The following is a 22,111-nucleotide window of genomic DNA, read 5'->3' as shown; positions in this document are numbered from 1 at the left end:
AGCCCAAGTGCAAGTTCTGATTTTAAGTGTCTGTTAGAGTAGACTGTCCAATTTAAGATCAAGAAAACTAAGGTGCACAGCTTGATTATTGATCTGTGCTGCAACTTCAGTCTGAGCTGGCACTAAAATATTGTGAAATGCTTGTCCTCGCTCTCTGTTATACCCTTTTGCAAAGCATTGATGCTTAAAACTGAACTCTGGACAGAAATACATTTCACAAATGTATGCAGCTCAGTAATCATTAAATACACAAAATACTTGCTTTTTTGCAAGCAGTATATATACAGTGTATACCTGGATTTTACGTAGCCATACAGCAAAGCTGGATTGTGAAAGAAAGCACCACAAAGATCCAGTCACTTCAGACAAGAAGAATGCTGATAACTACAGTAAAAGGAAGCAGAATGACAGAGGGATAAGCTCATCCCTGTGCTGCTTCTCCTTTCATTGTCCAGTAACAGAACTGGTCCAGTATAACCTGGGCTCCGAAAAAGTGGGTTGAATGATACAAAGAGAGCCTGAATGTATACACTACTCCCTTACTGTATACACTGCTCCGTTTCTGCCCCTTCCTTGCACACACTGCCCCCTCCCCCCCACTCTACAAAGAGGACCTGTCACTCATATGATTTTATTGCCATCACATAGGGGACCAATAGTCCCCTATATGATAGTATTATTATTATTATTATTATACAGTATTTATAAAGCGCCAATAGTTCGCTCAGCGCTGTACATTACAAAGGGGGACAGAACATGTGACAGAACAATACCAATACAATGCAAAACATGAGGGGATCAAGGGCCCTGCTCTTTCGAGCCTACAATCTAGGAGGGAGGGGGTGGTGGCACAGGAGGAGATAGCTGTGGGGGATGGAGTGGTAGGAAGAGTGGAGGAGGTCGGCAAGTTAGCAGGGGGTGGGGTAGGCTTCCCTGAAGAGATGGGTTTTCAGGGTGCGCCTAAAGGAGAGGAGAGTAGGTGATAATCTGATGGGTTGGGGCAGGGAGTTCCAGAGGATGGGTGACACCCTGGAGAAGTCCTGGAGGCGGGCATGGGAGGAGGAGACCAGGGAACTAGAGAGAAGGAGGTCTTGTGAGGAGCGGAGTGTGCGTGCTGGGCGGTACTTGGATATTAGGTCAGAGATGTAGTACGGGGCAGTATGGTGGACAGCTTTGTACGTCAGCGTTAGGATTTTGAATTTGATCCGTTGCGCAATCGGAAGCCAGTGGAGGGATTGGCAGAGGGGGGTGGCGGAGACAGAGCGGTTGGAAAGGTGAATGAGTCTGGCAGCCGTATTCAGGATCGACTGAAGCGGGGATAGCCAGCGGCGAGGCAGGCCAGTGAGGAGGGAGTTGCAGTAGTCGAGTCGTGATATGATGAGGGAGTGGATGAGCTGTTTAGTGGTTTCTGGGGTTAGGAACGTGCGGATTTTGGTGATGTTGCGGAGGTGGAGTCTGCACGAGTTTGTTAAAGATTGGACTTGGGGCTGGAAGGATAGGTTGGAGTCCAGAATGACACCCAGTACTCTGGCCTGCAGGGCGGGTTTGATGGTAGCGTTGTTGGATGTGACGGAGAAATCAATGGGGGGTGGTTTCCGGGCTGGGGGGAAGACAAGAAACTCGGTTTTGGAGAGGTTCAATTTAAGGAAGTGGAGTGACATCCAGTCTGATATGTCGCTCAGTAGGTGTGTGATTCAGGCTGAGACCAAGGGGGTGAGGTGGGGGGTTGAGAGATAGATTTGTGTGTCGTCGGCATAGAGGTGGTAGTTGAAGCCGTGAGAGTGTATGAGTTGGCCAAGGGAGGAGGTATAGGTGGAGAAGAGAAGGGGCCCAAGGACAGAGTCTTGAGGGACCCCAACAGAGAGGGGGAGTGAGGGGGAGGTGGTAGCATTATAGGTAACGCTGAAGGAGCGTTGTGACAGGTAGGATGAGAGCCAGGAGAGAGCAGAATCTCTGAGGCCGAGGGAGTGTAGTTTTTTGAGGAGGAGGGGGTGGTCAACTGTGTCGAAGGCCGCAGAGAGGTCAAGGAGTAGGAGCACTGAATAGTGGCCATTAACTTTGGCGGTTAGCAGGTCGTTGGAGAGTTTGAGTAAGGCAGTTTTGGTGGAGTGTAGGGGACGGAAGCCGGACTGTAGGGGATTGAGGAGGTTGTTGTCGTTGAGGTGAGAGCATAGGCGGGTTTAGACTAGGCGCTCGAGGAGTTTAGATGTAAATGGGAGCAGGGAGATGGGTCTGAGGTTGTTCGGGTCATTGGGGTCCAGGGAGGGCTTTTTAAGTATGGGGGTGATGTGTGCATGTTTCAGAGGGGAGGGGAAAGTGCCTGAGGAGAGGGAGAGATTGAAGATGTGGGTGAGGGAGCGTAGGATGGAGGAGGAGGAAGGTCGTAGGAGTTGTGAGGGGATAGGGTCGAGGGGGCAGGTGGTGAGGTGGGCATCAGAGAGGATCTTGGAGACTTCTTCGATGGTAGTAAGGTCAAAGGTGCGGAGTGTGGGGGGAGCTTCAGTATGAGGAATGTAGGGTGGGGTGGAAGAGGAGGTCAGAGCAGTGGTGGGGCTGTGGGAGAGGGGTGATGAGGGGGTAGCTGAGTGAGGGTGAAGGGGGTTGGAGAGAGTTTGAGCAGCGACGAAGTCCCTGCGGGTTGTGTCGAGGGGGAGGGGGGATAAGGGGGTAGCTGTGTGAGAGGGGACGGGTTGAGAGGGCGTGTGAGTTGCGGCAATGTCCTTGCGAATTGTGTCAATTTTGTTTTTGAAGTGATTGGCAATCTCAAGGGCAGTGAGTGAGGTGCTGGGTGGAGGTGGGGGTGGAGAGAGTAGAGAGTTGAAGGCAGAGAAGAGTCGGAGAGGATTGGAGGAGAGGGCCTTGATGAGGGTCAAGAAGTAGTCCTGTTTGGCAGCATGGAGGGAGGAGGTGTAGGTGCGGAAGGCAGATTTGTAGCGGGTGAAGGCTTGTTGGGATTTGGTTTTGCGCCATAGTCGCTCCAGGGCACGACTTTGTCGTTTGAGGGTGTTGGTGTGATCAGTCTGCCAGGGCTGGAGCGGTCGGGGGCTGATGTTGCGTGTGGTTAAAGGCGCTAGTGAGTCAAGGGCTGTTGAGAGCGCATTGTTGTAGGCAGTCAAAGCCAAGTCGGGGCAGGACAGGGGGAGGATGTGGTCGTGGAGTTGATCAGCTGCAGCGTGGAGGGAGGCAGGGTTAAGGTTGCGGAGGTTACGGCTGGTAGTAGTGTGACATTTGGAGGGGTAGGCGTTGGAGGACGAGGAGATAGAGAAGGTGATCAGGTTGTGGTCAGAGAGAGGGAAGGGGGTGTTAGTGAGGTTGTGGGGAGCGCAGCGGTTGGAGAAGACAAGGTCCAGGATATTTCCGTCGGAGTGGGTGGTGGATTGTATGCACTGTGCAAGTGCAAAGGAGGAGGTTAGGTATATGAGTGAAAGGTCCTCTTTGTAGGGGGGAGAGGGTGGGGGAAGCAATGTATGCAAGGAGGGAGCAGTGTATACATGCAGGATCCCTTACTGGCTGCCGCTATGTCAATGCTGGTTTTTAAATGTAATTACTGGCTTTTTTTTTATAATTTCCTTCATTATAGCTCCAAGAAGGAGCTGTCTTTCTCCCCGCCGCTATAGGAAACAAAGGAGTGGGCTCACCCAATCACAATACCCAGTGGGGAAAATAACAGCTCCTACTTGGAGCTATAGTGAAAGCTAAAAAATAATGGTAAAAATGTTAGCCTCCCCACCCCCACATATGCAGTCATTTCGGTTTTGGTTTGAAGCCATGTGCATTCTGAATTTTCGGTATCAGTTTTGGCACCAGAATGTTTATTTCGGTGCACCACTAATATTAACCACTTGCCGAATGCCCACAGTACATTTAATGCTGGTGGGCGGCTTCCCCAGGCACCAAGATGTACCCATATGCTGTGGTGCTCATACACACAGAAACCATTAGACACAGGGGATTGCGGTGCTCAGTATTGAGCCACTGTGAGCAACCCATATACCACATAATTGTTCAATCACATGTCTCTGCAAACAATGGTCATGAATGGAATCCATTTGTGACATCATTGTTTATTACTGTGTGTGATCTGTGGTTGGTCACAAGTGATCACATGATACCTGGGCCAATTGCAGCACCCTGCACTATGTTATAGCTGTGGGCCAATCACAGCCTTACAATTGTGAACAATGAATGAAAGCCATTTGTGACAGTTAAGACAATTGCTGTTACAGTGCTCATCATTGTGACAAGCAATTACAGTGTAAAGAAAAAAAAATCCTTGATCACCCTCCCTTTCCTTCCTTCTCTTCCTTCTCGAGCTTCCCGAGTAGAGGAGTGTCCATGGTAACACTGAACTACTTGAACGACAGTACGTAAAAAATAAAAAAAGAAGAGAGAAAGCAGTCAGTACTTCTGGATTGATCACATTTCTTCTCTACAGTATATATACCATAGATTGTGGACTCTATGGCTTTCACACAGACTAAATAATATACATTGATTTGGGTTATTTTTACCAAAAAAAGTAACCGACTACATTTTGACTTAAATTTATGAAGAAAGATTATTTGCTTGCAAAATTTTATAACAGAAGCTAAAAAAAATGTGTTTATTAAATGCAACCAAAAGAAAGCTCTATTTGTGTGAAAAAAAGATATAAAGTTTGAGTGCAGTGTTGCAAAACCGAGCAATTGCCAGTTAATGTAGCACAATGCGGAATAGCAAAAAATGCTCTGGTCATGAAGGGGGTAAATCCTTCCGGAGTTCAAGTGTTTAATAGAAAGGGGGAGGGGACGTTCCAAAAGGAATGTATCACCAGGACAAAAGTATATTGTGCAAATAGAATTGCACAAGGCCTTCTCAGTGGTTGGTGGTTCATGGAGACCTATGAATAAAAGGGGGAGGAAAGGGGAGGGGAAGGTGAGAAGGATTAGGATGATTCACATATCTGTAGATCATGTATCAAAGTTTAAATTATTTAAAAGTGTACAATCAAAGTCTGCTAGTATGTAGAGATCCAAGCTTCCCATATTTTTAAGAAATTTGGGTTATCTTGCCATCTAACGTGACTGCCATCTTTCCCATATGTCAAGCAAAGTTTAATGCGGGTAATAAGTACTGTACTTCAAAAAGGATAGTAGGTTTTTCAAAACATTTTACAATGGTTTGCTTTGCTTCAGTAAAAATAAAGGAGAGTAAGCGAAATTCTGTTTTAGAACAATCAGCTGTGTTTTTTACCCAACAGAGCTTCAAGTGGTTGATTCCATAAGGGCTTATCTAGGATAGTATACTGTGAACAAGTTAATAAATTCAGGACCAGAAGCACTGCTGCACAACAGCCCCACCATATATGTCTAAGGCCTTGTTCACACCATGCGTGCAGAAATACTGATGAAAACTGATGTCTCTGCAAGTGAAATCTGTGACTCAGTTTTCATCAGTTTTCATGCACACTTCAATGAGTTTTATACGTGCTGCACATTCCTGCACAGAAAAAATCTGCATGTGATACCAGTGTTGTGTGAACAGGGCACATAGAGAACAATTGATTTTGTTGTGCCCTTGCAGAAAGCTTGCAGAAAAACTGACGTCTCTGCACCATGGTGTGAATGAGTCTTTAGGTTATATTTCGCCAGTATTCCTGAGTGATGTCGATTTCACTGTCAGAAGCCCGACTAGACATAACTAGGTGGTCAGGAAAAACTGGATATTAATAGTAGTGGGCAGATAGTATAAATAATACCCAGGGCAAGTGGATCGCATTCAAAAGGTGTACTCCGAAAAGAAGTATCCGAATAACAAAGAAGGTGTGTAATTTTTAATTTGAACATATCAAAAAAGTTATTTGGGTGGTATGTTATGCGATTCTTTGAGAGAATCAAAGGACTTTAAACCAGAAGGATAGAGGAGATCATATAAGCAAGTCAATTTCTTGCTCTGCCACCATGTAAAGTTTCTAGGAAATTCACAACTAATAATAAAAAAAGAGTTTACCCAAGAAGGAAATAAAGGAAGAGGAGGAGGTAGAAGTTTTCCGGAATATTTAACTGAATCCCACACTCTGAGAGAATGGGAAGTAATCGGACTAGAAAGCATTTTGCGCCCAGAGGGTGGAAGCCAAAGGAGAGACTGTATAGAATGGGGGCAGTTGCATAGGCTTCCAAGCTAACGCAAAGTAGAACATTTGCCTTTTGCATGAAGAAGAGTAAGTTGGGATATATGTACAGCACAGAAATGGCTAAAGAGGTCTCCCTGCATCTTAGGTTGGCATCTAGCAGAGAAACTACGTTGGACGAAGTTCCAATACTTTAATATAGGAAACAAACCAGATACCTTGTTGGCACTTCAGCTTTGCCGCTCCACCCCACTCTTTAAACTTTACCACTCAAATCCATGCTGGTCAACTAACAAGTAACTTTCTGAAATCCATGCTGGTCAACTAACAAGTAACTTTCTGAAAATCACTTACATTTTTCAAATTCATTTGTCTTGCGTTTTTCTTCTCTGCAAACTAAAAGGTTAAAAATTAATCATTGGCAAATGCCCTTTTTTCCGAATATTACCCTTCCTCAGATTTCACCTGCCTCCAACTCTATTCTTGAAAAATAAATTTTCTTTTTAGAAGTCCAAACTGCAGTTAAATCTCTCAAAACTGGCAAACAACCTTGTTTTGATGGTTTCACTGCCATCTATTATAAAAGGTTTGTTGAGTGCCTTGCTCCTAGATTAGTTTCAACTTTTAATAGTCTTCTTGGTATGGAACAATTTTGTGCAGAATCTCTTACAGCAGCTATTGATATACTTCCACAGATGGCACTCTTTGGTCTAACGTAAGACCTATTTCCTTGATAATTATTGACATTAAACTATTGGCAAAATTCATATCCTCCTATTGGAACTCTAATAATGGCTAACTTTGACCAGGTAGGAGTCACACCTACCTGCCAAGCTGAAGATAATATCAGTCATCTTCATCTCATAGATTTAACTAAATCTAGAAAGCTCCAGTCTCTTTTTCATTATATGTATATATGTTTATTATACCTTAACATTAAGAACGCACTTGACAGCCTTTCACTGGAGTACCTTTTCTTTGTTCTTCTTAAATGGGGATTTGGATATAACCTTATAACTTGGATCCAAGCACATTATGCTGATCCACTTGCTTTGGAAAATATTCCAGCTTCCACTCCCAATACCTTTCCTATTTGTTGTGGGACTAGTCAGGGCTTCCTCCCTGTCTCCCTTAGGGCCCATAAACAGGATAAGAAAATCGTACAAAAATGTCCGTACAACGAACGATCAACTGATTATGTGATCATTAGTATAGTACTCTCGACAGCTGATTCCAACTTTTCGTCAACAAAAACTGAAGGTGCAGGCTAAAAGATTTCCATTGTATGTGAACACAACGTCTGCTTTTCATTTAATGTGTACAGTAATTATATGAAAATACTTAAATAGAAAATGTGCATGCTCAAAAGCATAGAACAACCCTACATTTCCTCTTCTACTACACTAGTACGTAGCTATGTTTGCCTTTGCCAGACGAGAATTTTCATACAAGTCAATGCCATTCTGACTACATCATGATATGCACTTTCGTGGAAAATCGAAAGATCATTCGTTTGTACTAGGCTTTACGCCTTGTTTTGTCAGTTGAACCCTTGGGGCACCCCATTGTAAGAAGCAGGATGTTTACTTAGGCCTTCCTTATGTAAAAATTCCAAACATACTTTGTTGCAAAATACTCTGTGGCCATTCTGTTTGGTGTACCTGATTGTTATAATGATGTTAAAGCCTTCAGTTATTTTAATCTCTAATGCTGAGGTTAAAACTTGCAATTGGTTTTGCTTCTTAATATTTTGAAGTTGGCATTCCCACCCCATTCAGCTGGTCTTCTTTTTGCTGGCCCTGCTTTCATGTTTCAGGGTGGCTCCTTTACCTTGGGCTGCTTTCACACTGATGCGTTTTTTCTTCCATGTTTGCGTTACAAAAAAAAAAATACGAAGAAAAATGTGTGGCTGTGTAATCATGAACTCTTCACACTGATCCATTGCAGGTCTGCTGTAATTTTTAAAATCCTGCTTGCTGCATTTTTTGTGCAGGTTTGTTGCAGTAAAAAAAAGCTCCAAAAAACACACCTCTGCATTGAAATGAATGGAAAATGTGGCACAAACATATATGCGTCTTTGATACGGATCAGGGCGAAAGTAGCATCTCACTATAGTAAGATGTGATGGTGCTGCCTGCACCAACATGCACAGGCAGCCCAAGAGGGGAGCACACAGAATTGCACTCCTTTGCTCCATCCCCAAGGGAAGTGTTTAAATCAACTTTCAAGTATCTGCTTTGGGAGCCACTGCCAATCCCTTCTCTTGGAGGAGGAACAAAGAGCATTCCTTCTGTTTTGTAGTCCGAGTTGCCTTTGTGTGTTGGCACTAGCAACTTTCCCACATCAGGGAAATTTTATAAGTGCAGGGCAATGTATGCTCACTAGCACAAAGAATGATGGGACATGTAGTTCAGAGAATTATACCTGGTGAAATTAGGAGTGCACACTTCCCCACCTGGAGGTTTGGGGAAACCATACACAAAAACCTGCAGGATATGGCTAAAAACGCAGCTGAAAAAAGTGGTTTTGAGCTGCTTGTGAAAGAATGGTTTAGTCCCGTATGGTAAAAGTCTATACAGATGTTTCTGTTGTAAAGGTTGAGGCTTTAGTACTACTTTGTTAAAGGTACAGTATGTGTGATGAAGCAACTTATGTTGTGTGATTGTCTATCAGATGTGGTAGTTGCAGAATCTCACAAACTGCTTACCTCACAAAATCTTCAAGCTCTACAGTTTCTAGTGTTGGAAAATGATGCAAAAAAAAAAAAAAATGGGAGCTTCAATTCTGTGGGCATGTAAACCTAGAGCACAATGAATAAATTTATTTAGGCTGACAAGAAGTTCACAGCTGCTCAAATAACCAATTTTAACAGCAGCAGCGTGCAAAAGGGCATCTATGGACACACAAGTCAAGAATTTAGAGAAATGGGCTACAGTAAATAAGACAATGCTGGCTTCCACTTTTGTCAGCATAGTACAGGAAATGGGTTTTACAGGGAGCAAATGGTCACTACAACGGGACAGCTAGAATCTGGAAGAATATTGCCTGGTGTTATAAATATCTATTTCACCTACAATATGCCCATTTATCCCTACTTGTCTCATGTCAGTGGGTCACATTGTTGATCGTGTAATGCTTGGGGAATATTTTACACGACATACAGTATGGCTATTATTTCCAATTAAGCAACTTACATGGGTATCATTGCTGCCCTTTCATTCCAGTGAATACTAGATGGCCAATACAGAGTGCATATTTTCAGAAAAGAATTACTGTCTTTGCTCATTAAAGACACTTGCTAAGAAATTGTGTCCAGGTATCTTATTAATGTTGAAATATTATAATTTTGTTTGTTTTTGCAAATTTAAGTTCACAAGAGCTATGTGTTTAATTTGTGTATAAATGGTAGTTAAAACCCCAGATGCCTGTTTGACATTATATGCACATTCTATCTCTCTTAGCCGCACAAAGATTCAATATTACATGCATTTAACTTGCTGGAAGCCTGGAAAATGTGAAAATAAGTGCAATGAATAGATAATTAAAAGGATACAAGCTGGACAGAAGCCCTTATGAGTTGTGTTGTCATTTTTTTATATTCAGCTTCCCCAAGTGAATAGCACTAAAAGTTTCTAAGCCTGAGTATATGCAGGCATTAAATTGGCATTGGCGAAGTAGTGCCTATAGAACATCCATCTAGCAGCAGGGAATGGTGGCTCCAGCTGTGCAGAACGGAATCATTCCCATTTGAGATAATGAAAGTCGAGCACCAAAGCGTAATGAAGGGAGAACGATGACAAAGGTGTTAAAAGCAGAAAATATTATGATGATTGGGTTTAGTCAAAATAGCATCCCAGCTGCTAGGTAGCCTATGAAATCATGGCATTGCTAGAAAGGTCATCTGAAAAAAATAGTTTGTTAAATTTTCATTACATTGTATGTATCACATAAGACTGTTTGCAAATGAAAGTTAACAAAAGCTTTTTCTCTGGGTCTTAATGTGCTTTGTTTTGCATTATTAACTTTTTTTTTTTGTGATCTGTGGACATTTTCTTTTGGGGATTTATTTGTCACGGTATTAATGACAATCTGTTTTTGTGTGTAAAATAGCTTTTTATTACTGAATGTGCTAGAAGGGTTTTTTTGCTTTCATTTAAACACTTGGATGTAGTTGTGATTTTTCCACTTTTGTATTGATTGCATTGTGTTGTAATCTTTAGAGTCTTATAATTGTTGTAGTTTTGTGGCTATATTGGCTTGTCCTGCTTTTGTGTCATCCTTTTACGTGTGTTTTAGTGGTATGTACTAAATTATATACAGTGGATATAAAAAGTCTACACACCCCTGTTAAAATGTCAGGTTTTTGTGATGTAAAAAAATGAGACAAAGATATAAATCATTTCAGAACTTTTTCCACCTTTTTAATGTAACCTATAAACTGTACAACTCAGTTGAACAACAAATTGAAATCTTTTAGGTGGAGGGAAATAAAAATAAAAAACTAAAATGGTATGGTTGTGTGAGGGACCGCCGAGCGGCACCACTAGCACTCCACTGGTCAGGCGTGCCCAGAGCGCGGAGTCTAAGCCCCAGGGTACTTGTTCACCAGGGCCCCTGATGGTGGGGATGGACTTGTAGTACCCCGAGACCAGGTCGCCTCTACTGAGCACACCTGTCAGTGGTAGTGGTGTTCGCCAGGGGCTCCAACCAGGGAGAGCCAGATGTGAGGAGGTCGGGTGACCCCGATGGGATGGATGGATGGCTGAGCAAGTGCGTAGTCAGACAGGCCGAGTCGGTATTGTAGAGGACGGTAAGGTACAAGGGAGCAGGCAGAGAATCGTCGGGTCACACGTCAGGTCAGCAGCAGGAGGTCAGATCTAATAAGGGGCATCCAGGGAGAGAGGTCAGGCAAGCAAGGGTCTGGGCAGGAGAAATCAGCAAGGTCAAAGGCAATCCGGGTCAATAACTTACTAGGTACAGGAACACAGGAAGCAGGTAAGACCAGACGGCAACGAAATGACAGCTCAGGGACATTTAAATATCCCGCCCTGCGCTGCCATTGGTGCCCAGCGGGCGGCCGCGGCTTCTACTGCGCATGCGCGAGCTCGAACGCCGCGGCCGGCCCGGACCTAGTGCCCGTGTACTAGGTGGAGCAGTGCGCCTGCGCCGGGACCATCGCGGCAGGGATCGAGGAGATCCCTGACAGGTTGCATATTGTGCACACCCTTAAACTCATACTTTGTTGAAGCACCTTTTGATTTTATTACAGCACTCAGTCTTTTTGGGTATGAGTCTATCAGCATGGTACATCTTGACTTTGCAATATTTGCCCACTCTTCCTTTCAAAAACACTGCAAATCTGTCAGATTGCGAGGGCATCTCCTGTGCACAGCCCTCTTCAGAACACCCCACAGATTTTTGATCGGATTCAGGTCTGGGCTCTTGCTGGGCCATTCCAAAACTTTAATCTTCTTCTGATGAAGCCATTCCTTTGTTGATTTGGATGTATGCTTTGGGTCGTTGTCATGCTGAAAGATGAAGTTCCTCTTCATGTTCAGCTTTCTAGCAGAAGCCTGAAGGTTTTGTGCCAATGTTGACTGGTATTTGGAACTGTTCATAATTCCCTCTACCTTGACAAAGGCCCCAGTTCCAACTGAAGAAAAACAGTGCCAAACCATGATGCTGCCACCACCATGCTTCACTGTGGGTATTGTGTTCTTTTGGTGATGTGCAGTGTTGTTTTTGTGCCAAACGTCTTTTGGAATTATGGCCAAAAAGTTCAACCTTGGCTTCTAGACCAGAGCACATTTTCCCACATGCTGTTGGGAGACTTCAGATGTGTTTTTACAAAATTTAGCCAGGCTTGGATGTTTTTCTTCGTAAGAAAAGGCTTCTGTTTTGCCGGGAGATTGTTGTCACATGTACTACACAGCCAGTACGGCCAGATATTCCTGCAGCTCCTTTAATGTTGCTGTAGACCTCTTGGCAGCCTCCCAGACAATTTTTTTTCTCGTCTTTTCATCAATTTTGGAGGGACGTCTAGTTCTTGGTAATGTCACTGTTGCGCCATATTTTCTCCACTTGGTGATGACTGTCTTCACTGTGTTCCATGGTATATCTAATGCCTTGGAAATTATTTTGTACCCTTCTCCTGACTGATACCTTTTAACAATGAGATCCCTCTGATGCTGTGGAAGACTTCTGCGGACCGTGGCTTTTGCCGTAGGATGTGACTAGGAAAATGTCAGGAAAGACCTACTAGAACAGCTGAACTTTATTTGGGGTTAATCAGAGGCACTCTTAAATGATGACGGGTGTACTGACTCCTATTTAACATGATTTTGAATGTGATTGCTTAATTCTGAACACCGCTACATCCCCAGTTATAAGAGCGTGTGCACATGTATACAATCACATTATTTTCAGTTTGTTTTTCTATTGAGTTGTACAGTTTATAGGTCACATTAAAGGTGGAAAGTTCTGAAATGATTTCTTTGTCTCATTTTTTATCTTTGTCTCATTTTTTTACATCACAGAAACCCGACATTTTAACAGGGATGTGTAGACTTTTTATATCCACTGTAGATACACTAGGGGAACTGGGGCTGACAGAATCTGCACAGAAAACAGCTGTGCAGAGTAACCAATTGGCTTATAGCTTCAGCTTGTTCTGTTAAAGCGGAACTAATCCTAAACAAGTGTGAGTAGACAGCACTTTATTGCACAAGAGATATGCTTGGTCTCCTCTGCAATAACACATACTTACCTGCCTGCTCGCAGTCTTCTGTTGAATGTATACTAAGCTGCGCATGGACTGCTGAATATGCATTCCTAACAAACTGTGGCTGGAGAAGATGACAGCTGGAGGTGAGATATGTAACTGCCGCATCCAGTGGAAATGTTTTCAGGTATTTAGTTCTGCTTTAAGCTTTGAAAATGAAAGCTAGAAGCTGATTGGTTGCCATGCACAGCTGTTCCAGCCTTAGTAAATTCCTTGGTGTTTTAAGGTTTTATTCTTTTTCTTCTGACAGCATCTAGCTGACACATATGGGATCCAGCCTGGGGATGCAAGTCTCTATATAAATGGCCTTCAGATTGACCTAGATGTTCATAATTCATTCAGGTAAAAATTATTTTGTATTGGTATTAAACAAGTAGAATTGTAGTTAAGGTGTTTTTATGTAGATAATTTGAGCTACTATTTTGAATGTGAAAAGCATTTGGATTTATAAAATAGTGATGTAAACCACTATTTGGCTAGTGTTTTATATTTGGGCTCTATATAGTGGCTAGTCATGTGACCACTCCCAGGACATGATCCCATGGTGGGGAGGCAAGTTTGGAGGGCTGATGTTCAAGTAATAATGAGTCGGCCAAAACCCTGACCTTATTTTTGGCATCACACTGCCTCTGCCGGCTTGCCTTCTTTCCATACTGCATCCTTGGTCCCTCTCTTTCCCAGGTAAGCAACGCAATCACACACACCCCCACACATGGCCATCTACATGATGTAAAAGAAAGCATAATTCATAAGACCAGGCCACCTTCTATTGCTCCATCCAGTTTTGATGCTCACATGCCCATTGTATGCACTTGTGGCTGTGGACACAGGTAAGCATGGGCACCCTGACCGGTCTGCGACTATGCAGCCCCATAAACAACAAATGCAATGGCAATTTTTTTCTGCTTTCAACACATCAACTTCAGGGACAACATGTTCACTTACTGCCTAATATATCCTTACCACTTTCAGGTGCCATTGTCACAAGATATTATTCTCTTTACTGGTCAGTGGTCATAATGTTACAGCTGATCGGTGTGTGTGTGTGTGTGTGTGTGTGTGTGTGTATACAGGTGAAACTCGAAAAATTAGAATATCGTGCAAAAGTTCATTTATTTCAGTAATGCAACTTAAAAGGTGAAACTAATATATGAGATAGCAATAGTGGTGTGACCCTCCTGCGCTCCAAATATAGTGTTTTAAATAATACACATAAAATATATGAACCCCAAACAGCTGCTAGCATTAAATCATATACCAGTGATCAAGTGAATATAAACCATATAAATGCTGCGCTACATTCAAAATTAAAGTGAATGTGGAATCCAATAATATAAATCAATATAGTGACAATATTATGTAAATAAATATATAAGTGCTTAATGATAACAAAAATTATCACATCAAACACCCCAAAAAAATTATAAAAACACAAACTAAAATCTATACGCATGTGCATAAATTACACATACATATAGTTATATCACACGTGCAAATGTGAAGTGAAATAATGGCTTATTAAACGCACAGAAAAACAAATCTATAAATGTTGAAGGTGAAAAAAATGTGAAGTGAAATAATTGCTTATTAAACGCACAGAAAGTCCAATTAAATGTTGAAGGTGAACAAAAATGATAACGGTGTTTCCAATAATACTGCAAAGTGACCACAGGTGAACCAAATCGTGCAGGTATCTGAGTGTAGATAGAGCTTGTGAATCCAACCACCTTCTGGATTAGCCTCTCACCTCATCCCTTCGACCCTTGCGGATCAAAGAGCAATAATGGATCCCTCTCACAGATCCTCCAGGCACCACAGCCTTCCAGAAACGCTTTTCAAATTTCAATAATCCCACTCAAGCTCTTCTCCAGGTATAGGTGAAACATCAATCCCTGTGCAGGCTTCGTAGTCCATTGGTCTGTCTGTATGACACTCCACTGCGCCACATACGTGTTGATCCCAGCAGTGACAGCACTCCACTGAGAGAAAGCGACACAGAGCGCTGAAAGACACTCACTTTCTCACTTGAGTGTCTTTCAGCGCTCTGTGTCGCTTTCTCTCAGTGGAGTGCTGTCACTGCTGGGATCAACACGTATGTGGCGCAGTGGAGTGTCATACAGACAGACCAATGGACTACGAAGCCTGCACAGGGATTGATGTTTCACCTATACCTGGAGAAGAGCTTGAGTGGGATTATTGAAATTTGAAAAGCGTTTCTGGAAGGCTGTGGTGCCTGGAGGATCTGTGAGAGGGATCCATTATTGCTCTTTGATCCGCAAGGGTCGAAGGGATGAGGTGAGAGGCTAATCCAGAAGGTGGTTGGATTCACAAGCTCTATCTACACTCAGATACCTGCACGATTTGGTTCACCTGTGGTCACTTTGCAGTATTATTGGAAACACCGTTATCATTTTTGTTCACCTTCAACATTTAATTGGACTTTCTGTGCGTTTAATAAGCAATTATTTCACTTCACATTTTTTTCACCTTCAACATTTATAGATTTGTTTTTCTGTGCGTTTAATAAGCCATTATTTCACTTCACATTTGCACGTGTGATATAACTATATGTATGTGTAATTTATGCACATGCGTATAGATTTTAGTTTGTGTTTTTATAATTTTTTTGGGGTGTTTGATGTGATAATTTTTGTTATCATTAAGCACTTATATATTTATTTACATAATATTGTCACTATATTGATTTATATTATTGGATTCCACATTCACTTTAATTTTGAATGTAGCGCAGCATTTATATGGTTTAATATATGAGATAGACTCATTACATGCAAAGCAAGATAGTTCAAGCTGTGATTTGTCATAATTGTGATGATTATGGCTTACAGCTCATGAAAACCCCATATCCAAAATCTCAGAAAATTAGAATATTACATGCAATCAATAAAACAAGGATTGTACATAGAACAATATTGGACCTCTGAAAAGTATAAGCATGCATATGTACTCAGTACTTGGTTTGGGCCCCTTTTGCAGCAATTACTACCTCAATGCGGCGTGGCATGGAAGCTATCAGCCTGTGGCACTGCTGAGGTGTTATGGAAGACCAGGATGCTTCAATAGCAGCCTTCAGCTTTTCTGCACTGTTCAGTCTCATGTCTCTCATCTTTCTCTTGGCAATGCCCCATAGATTCTCTATGGGGTTCAGGTCAGGCGAGTTTGCTGGCCAATCAAGCACAGTAATCCCACGGTCCTTGAACCAGGTTTTGGTGCTTTTGGCAGTGTGGGCAGGTGCCAAGTCCTGCTGGAAATTGAAGTCAGCATCCCCATAAAGCTCGTCTGCGGAAGGAAGCATGAAGTGCTCCAAAATCTCCTGGTAGATGGCTACGTTGACCCTGGACTTAATGAAGCACAGTGGACCAACACCAGCAGATGACATGGCTCCCAAAATCAACACAGACTGTTGAAACTTCACACTGGACTTCAAGCATCTTGCAGTGTGTGCCTCTCCATTTTTCCTCCATACTCTGGGTCCTTGGTTTCCAAACTAGATGTAAAAGGTGCTCTCATCAGAAAAGAGGACTTTAGACCACTGAGCAACAGACCAGGTCTGTTTTTCTTTAGCCCAGGTAAGACGCTTCTGACGTTGTTTGTTGTTCAGGAGCGGCTTGACGAGGAATATGACATTTGAAGGCCATGTCCAGGATCCATCTGTGTGTGGTGGCTCTTGATGCACTGACTCCAGCCTCAGTCCACTCCTTGTGAAAGTCCCCAACACTTTTGAATGGCCTTTTTCTGACAATCCTCTCCAGGCTGCGGTCATCCCTGCTGCTTGTGCACCTTTTTCTTCCACACTTTTCCCTTCCACATAACTTTCTATTAATGTGCTTTGATACAGCACTTTGGGAACATCCAACTTCTTTTGCAATTACTTTTTGAGGCTTTCCCTCCTTATGGAGGGTGTCAATGATGGTTTTCTGCACAACTGTCAGGTCAGCAGTCTTTCCCATGATTGTGATTCCTACTGACCCAAACTGAGAGACCATTTAAAGGCTCAGGAACCCTTTGCAGGTGTTATGGCGCAATTAGCTGATTAGAGTGGGACACTTTGAGCCTAGAATATTGCACCTTTTCACAATATTCTAATTTTCTGAGATTGTGGATTTGGGGTTTTCATGAGCTGTAAGTCATAATCATCACAATTATGACAAATCACGACTTGAACTATCTTGCTTTGCATGTAATGGGTCTATCTCGTATATTAGTTTCACCTTTTAAGTTGCATTAGTGAAATTAACTTTTGCACAATTTTCAATTTTTTGAGTTTCACCTGTATGTGTGTGTATACATATGTGTGTGTGTGTGTGTGTGTGTGTGTGTGTGTGTGTGTGTGTGTGTGTGTGTATATATATATATATATATATATATATATATATATATATATATATATATATAAAATGTTTTGGTTTTTTTTAATGTCTTGATCTCAGTGGATGTGTACTATTCCATTGGCATATATGGAACTACAATTTTATGTAAAAAAATGTATGTAACAAGCTGCATTTCTCTGAAGTCCTGTCCTTCATGGCTCCAGGTTTCCGCTTAAAATGCATATGAGTCAATTGAAATACCCCAAAAACCTATTCACTCACCAGAAAAAATGACCAGCTTTGCAGTCGATTTTAGCATGTTTTATGGAGATATTCCTGTCACAATCATACACACCGAGAGGTGCAGTTCTCCATTTTGCTCCAAACTTCTGCATTTTGGTATTTTTCTTAAACTAATATGCAGTCACCTGAGAGGGGGGGGGGGGGTGTAGAAGCCGTGGACACCAGAGGCAGGCACAGATATCACTGTGTCAAGAAGTCTTAATGTCATCCCCTCATTCCCCCTCCCTCAGGAATGCAATCAGCATATGATGTTGAGCCCCTGCCTAACAATTCTTTGCCAAATAAGGCTTGGCTTGTCCATTGTGGGAAGAGACACCCCGTTGATTTTGAGTAGAAAAAAGAGGCTGTTAGGTTTTGTGTGTAGACAGAGAAGTGAGAACCTCCTGCGTTCAACATCTCGCAGAGAGAGAGAGAGAGAGAGAGAAGATCTCCCTGCCTTAACATCGAAACTAACAGTGGGAGATCAAAGCATCCTTTTGGTCATGAAACTTGAAGCTGCTTAAAACCAAGGCTGACTGGCAAGTACTTTAACTTTTTAAACTCTTTTCTGTTATCTGTTTGCTGTGCTGTTATGCTCTGTATGTATATATATATATATATATATATATATATATATATATATATGTGTGTGTAAATTGGTTACATCTTCTTTCTGTAAATATTTTTACTGCACCCTTTTAACCTTTTGGTAATAAATCTTACTTTCTGAAAGTGTTGAACTGTTTCTATAGCTCCTGAATGTAACTTATGAATCCCTGCCGCTGAAGAGCGCTACTATGAGTGTTTAACTCTCTGTATAGCCGGTCTGTAGAGATAGCGGGATACTGACGGTTAACCAATCATCCTAGTGTATTGCTGAGTTTCCTCTTTCTCTGTATAAAAAGGAGGTGGTGGCAGTGTGAAGGGTTAATTGCGTAATTAACCTGACCCAGTAACAATCGCATTCAGGGTGCTGGTACATCGATTGTGGTCCAATTAGCTGGAAAATCGGTGTGCAGGGTGCAGCTGGGTGTGGCATTGTTACGCACGTGACATCGCGGTTTTAGATTGGCTAGTCCTTCGATCACGAGTTTGGTGAGAAGGGCTGAGGTCTGACGCTGTGCCCATCACAATTCCAATCTCCCCTTCTGGCAACACTAGAGAGTTGAGTGTTGTTGGAGGAAGCTAAAATGCTTGATGTTTCAGAGAGTTAAAAAAAAAAACAAAATCAAAAATTAATTTTAGAAGTTAAAAAAAAAACACGGTGAGTGCTCAAAATAAGGCCCCATTACATCTAGCTTTTTTGAAATGTGTTTTTTGCGCTTTTTTCACCTGGCATGTATAGGGCAGCCCATTGGTTAAAATGGGCTGCCCTATGCGTGACTAACCTGGCAGAGTAGCTCATTTTGCTGTACTCTAGTTTGTTTGTTTTTTTTAATTGTGCATTTTGCCATGCGGCATAACAAGTGTTTGCTTCCCACATTTGGGATGCCATTAACCATTAATGGTTGCATAAGCACAATGCAAGGTTTTTGCATGTTCCGGGAACGCGCATGGAGATGTACATGTCTGTGCATGTTCCCAGAATGTGCTGATCTTAATGGAGCATTAATTTGATTATGGTGGTGTTCGTAATATTCATAAGATGCATAATGTTATTGATGAAATATTGATGCTTTAGAAAACGTTGCTTCCCTTTTTATTTATTTTAAGTATCTTGGATATTTTGAAAAATGAAGCAAAAGCTCTACATGGCCTGTCTGTTTTGGGAATAAAAAATGAGGATATCGTCAAGTACTTACACTTGCAAGTACATGCAGGAGAAGAAAGTTATGCCTTAGATATCCGTAATTCAGCTATTACTGTGAGTATTTCAGAGTACATATTGTATTTAAAAAATGCTTGCATTACCTTAAGTAATGTACTGGCGATTAAGGTTAAAGGGGATATATCGTCTTTTTGTATGTATGTCTGTGTATCCATATGTATATTTTTCCCATATGTTTAAATAATATGTCTGTTGTAAAAGCCTGTTTTATAAAGCTGAACTTAAGTTGAAATTTACACACACATGAATGGGTCGTAAGAGTGACTAATCCCTTAATGGATGATGGTCAGAGAATTCAGTTAGACAATGTGAGCCATGGCCTGGTGGTTTTATATACTCCATTTACAATGTACTCTGCAGAGGATCCCTTTCCGCCCAGGTGCTCAAGATCCTCTGCAGATCCCAAACATAGTTGATAACGGATATATTTGGGAATTGTACTCAAAAATGTATTGTATTAGCAACATGGATGCCGCACACCAAGATGCAAAATAATCTTTTATTAAAATAACCTGTAGAAACAAGTTATTTTATGATTTTTGTTGAGATAGGTACAACACTTTCTCAAACAATGCCAAAGCCTCTGAAGTGGACTTGCTCAAAACACTGTCACTTCCTTGATTCACCTTTGCATTAGAGTTCTGGGAAAGATGGTTGCCTCCTTTAAGGCAGTTCCCTTTGTCCAGTTTCAATCCAGGCCCTTCCAATCAAATGTCTTGGTGGTATGGGACAGGGGGACACACAGTCGTTGGATTCCCCTGTGTCGTTGCTCCCCAGCACAAGACTGTGTCTGGACATTTGTACCTCTTCACGGATGCTCGAGATTGGAAAATCATTTTCTCACTCTATCTTGCAGGGTCATGTTTACAGACCACAGCCTGCTGTGATAGGGTGGTCTGGATAATCCTTTGGTTCAGGGGATTTGCTGACCACAGAAAAAGTCATTACCCACCAACATACTGGAATTGAGGGCAATTTACCTTGCTCTGCTACAATGGTCAGTGCAGCTATAGGACATCCCTGTAAGGGATAAGTTGAGCAATGCTACAGCGATAGTATATATAGGTCGTCAAGAAAGCACCAGACTTTAGGTGGCCCAAGAGATAGTAAATACCCTTTTTAATCCATGCCAATAGTCTGCTAGCCTTGCTTGCTGCAGCTTGGCATTGCATGCTATTGCTGAGTCTGGGATATATCAGGACCCTCTGATCCTTTACCGTCCTCAATTTTCCTCAGAGGTTCTCCCCTAGCGATTAATTTGCATTCATATTTTTAGCTACCAAGTGCATTACTTTTACTTTTTTATATAAAACCTCATCTGCCATATAGCTGCCCACCCCACAATTTTTATTGAGGTCTTTTTGTAAACTTACTATATCCTGCTGTGACGTTATTGCCATGTTTGGCTTTGTACCATCAGCAAACACTGAGATTGAACTACTTATTCCAAACTCTAGATCTTTTATTTCAAAGTTACAGAGTTGGTCCCAGGACAGAGCCTTTGGGTCATCCCGCTCAACACTCTAGACCATTCAGAAAATATGCCATTAACCATGTACTCTCTGGATGTGCTCCTGCAACCAGTTTTCTATCTAGGTAAATATAACATCATCAATGCCAAAAGACCTAATTTATAAATTAAGTTTTTATGGAGTACTGTATTGCTTTGGCAAATTCTAGATATACGTACTATGTCCAAAGGCCTTTCTCTATCCAATTTATGGCTTACCTATTTAAAGAATGCTAAATGGTTGATCTGGCATGAGTGGACTTTCATAAATTCATGTTGGTTACTACTAATTATACATTTTTCATTGACAAATTCTTGGGTTTGGTCCCTTATCATTCCTTCCAATAGCTTACTTACTGTTGATGTTGGGCTGACTGCTCTGTAGCTTCCAGGTATATATCTTGGCCCTTTTTAGGAAAATTGGTACCATGTTTACTTTTCAACCAATCTGCTGGTACCATTCGAGTCAGTAAGCTGTCCTTACAAATTGCTAATAATGATGTGGCTATAGGATGGCCAAGTTTTTTGAGAACACTGGTTTCAGTCAGCCACAAGGGTACTTTCACTATAGCTTTTCATTAACTTGTAGGCTTCATTCACATTTGTGTGATTTCAAAATCATGCAATTTTTCATTGCGACTTTACAGTGCGATTTGATGTGACATTGGATGAGTGCAACTTTGGTGAAACTTTGACCAAGGATAATTGTACTCTACGACTTGAAAGTCGTATGTATATCATTCAGGTGCACCTTTCAAGTGACTTTGGAGGGTTTACACTGAAGTCTTTGGCCCAAAAGTCACATGAAAGTCAGACCAAAGTAGCACAGGAGCTACTTTCATGTCCCAGCGACTTGAAGTCGCACAGATATGAATGGTACTAAGTGGGAAACATGGGGTGTGACTTGTCATGTGACTTTGGACCCCAAAGTCTCATGACAAGTTGTACAAGTGAGAATGGGCTCTTACTGGGGACAGTTTACAAACTGATATCTTACCGCATCCAAGTCTGCGGTAAGATACCACACAGCATTTTTAAAAATAAGTTGGCATTCACTATAAAGTGCTACTAAAATACCGCATGAGTTAGTCATGGTATTTAGCAGTGAAGACATGCGGTAATGTGATGAGTTGTCAGCTGAATGTAAACAGAAAGCACAAATTTATTCCGGAAATTAAAAATTAAGGGAATAAAATGACGTTGGGTCCCCCCCATCCATAAAAAGCCCATCGGATCTGGTATGGATTTTGAGCTGAACCCCCATGCCAAA

At 42.0% G+C, this 22,111-nt stretch overlaps 1 protein-coding gene across 1 annotated transcript in view; it reads left to right on the top strand.

Moving 5' to 3' along the window:
- Window positions 1–22,111, top strand: part of UGGT2 (UDP-glucose glycoprotein glucosyltransferase 2) — a gene marked incomplete at its 5' end in the record, with an annotated part of 518,844 nt that overhangs the window by 75,129 nt on the left and 421,604 nt on the right. Inside the window, 2 exons of the mRNA XM_089680491.1 lie at window positions 13,141–13,232; window positions 19,217–19,367. Coding sequence (XP_089536617.1) covers window positions 13,141–13,232; window positions 19,217–19,367 — 243 coding nt within the window. The remainder of the gene's footprint in view (window positions 1–13,140; window positions 13,233–19,216; window positions 19,368–22,111) is intronic.

The sequence above is a fragment of the Staurois parvus genome, unplaced genomic scaffold (genome assembly GCF_062004578.1).
Source record: "Staurois parvus isolate SC_StPar_1 unplaced genomic scaffold, SC_StPar_1.0 ptg000243l, whole genome shotgun sequence".
Classification (NCBI taxonomy): Eukaryota; Metazoa; Chordata; class Amphibia; order Anura; family Ranidae; genus Staurois; species Staurois parvus.
Note: the sequence above shows the minus strand (reverse complement) of the source record. Positions and strands in the feature narration are given on the sequence as shown.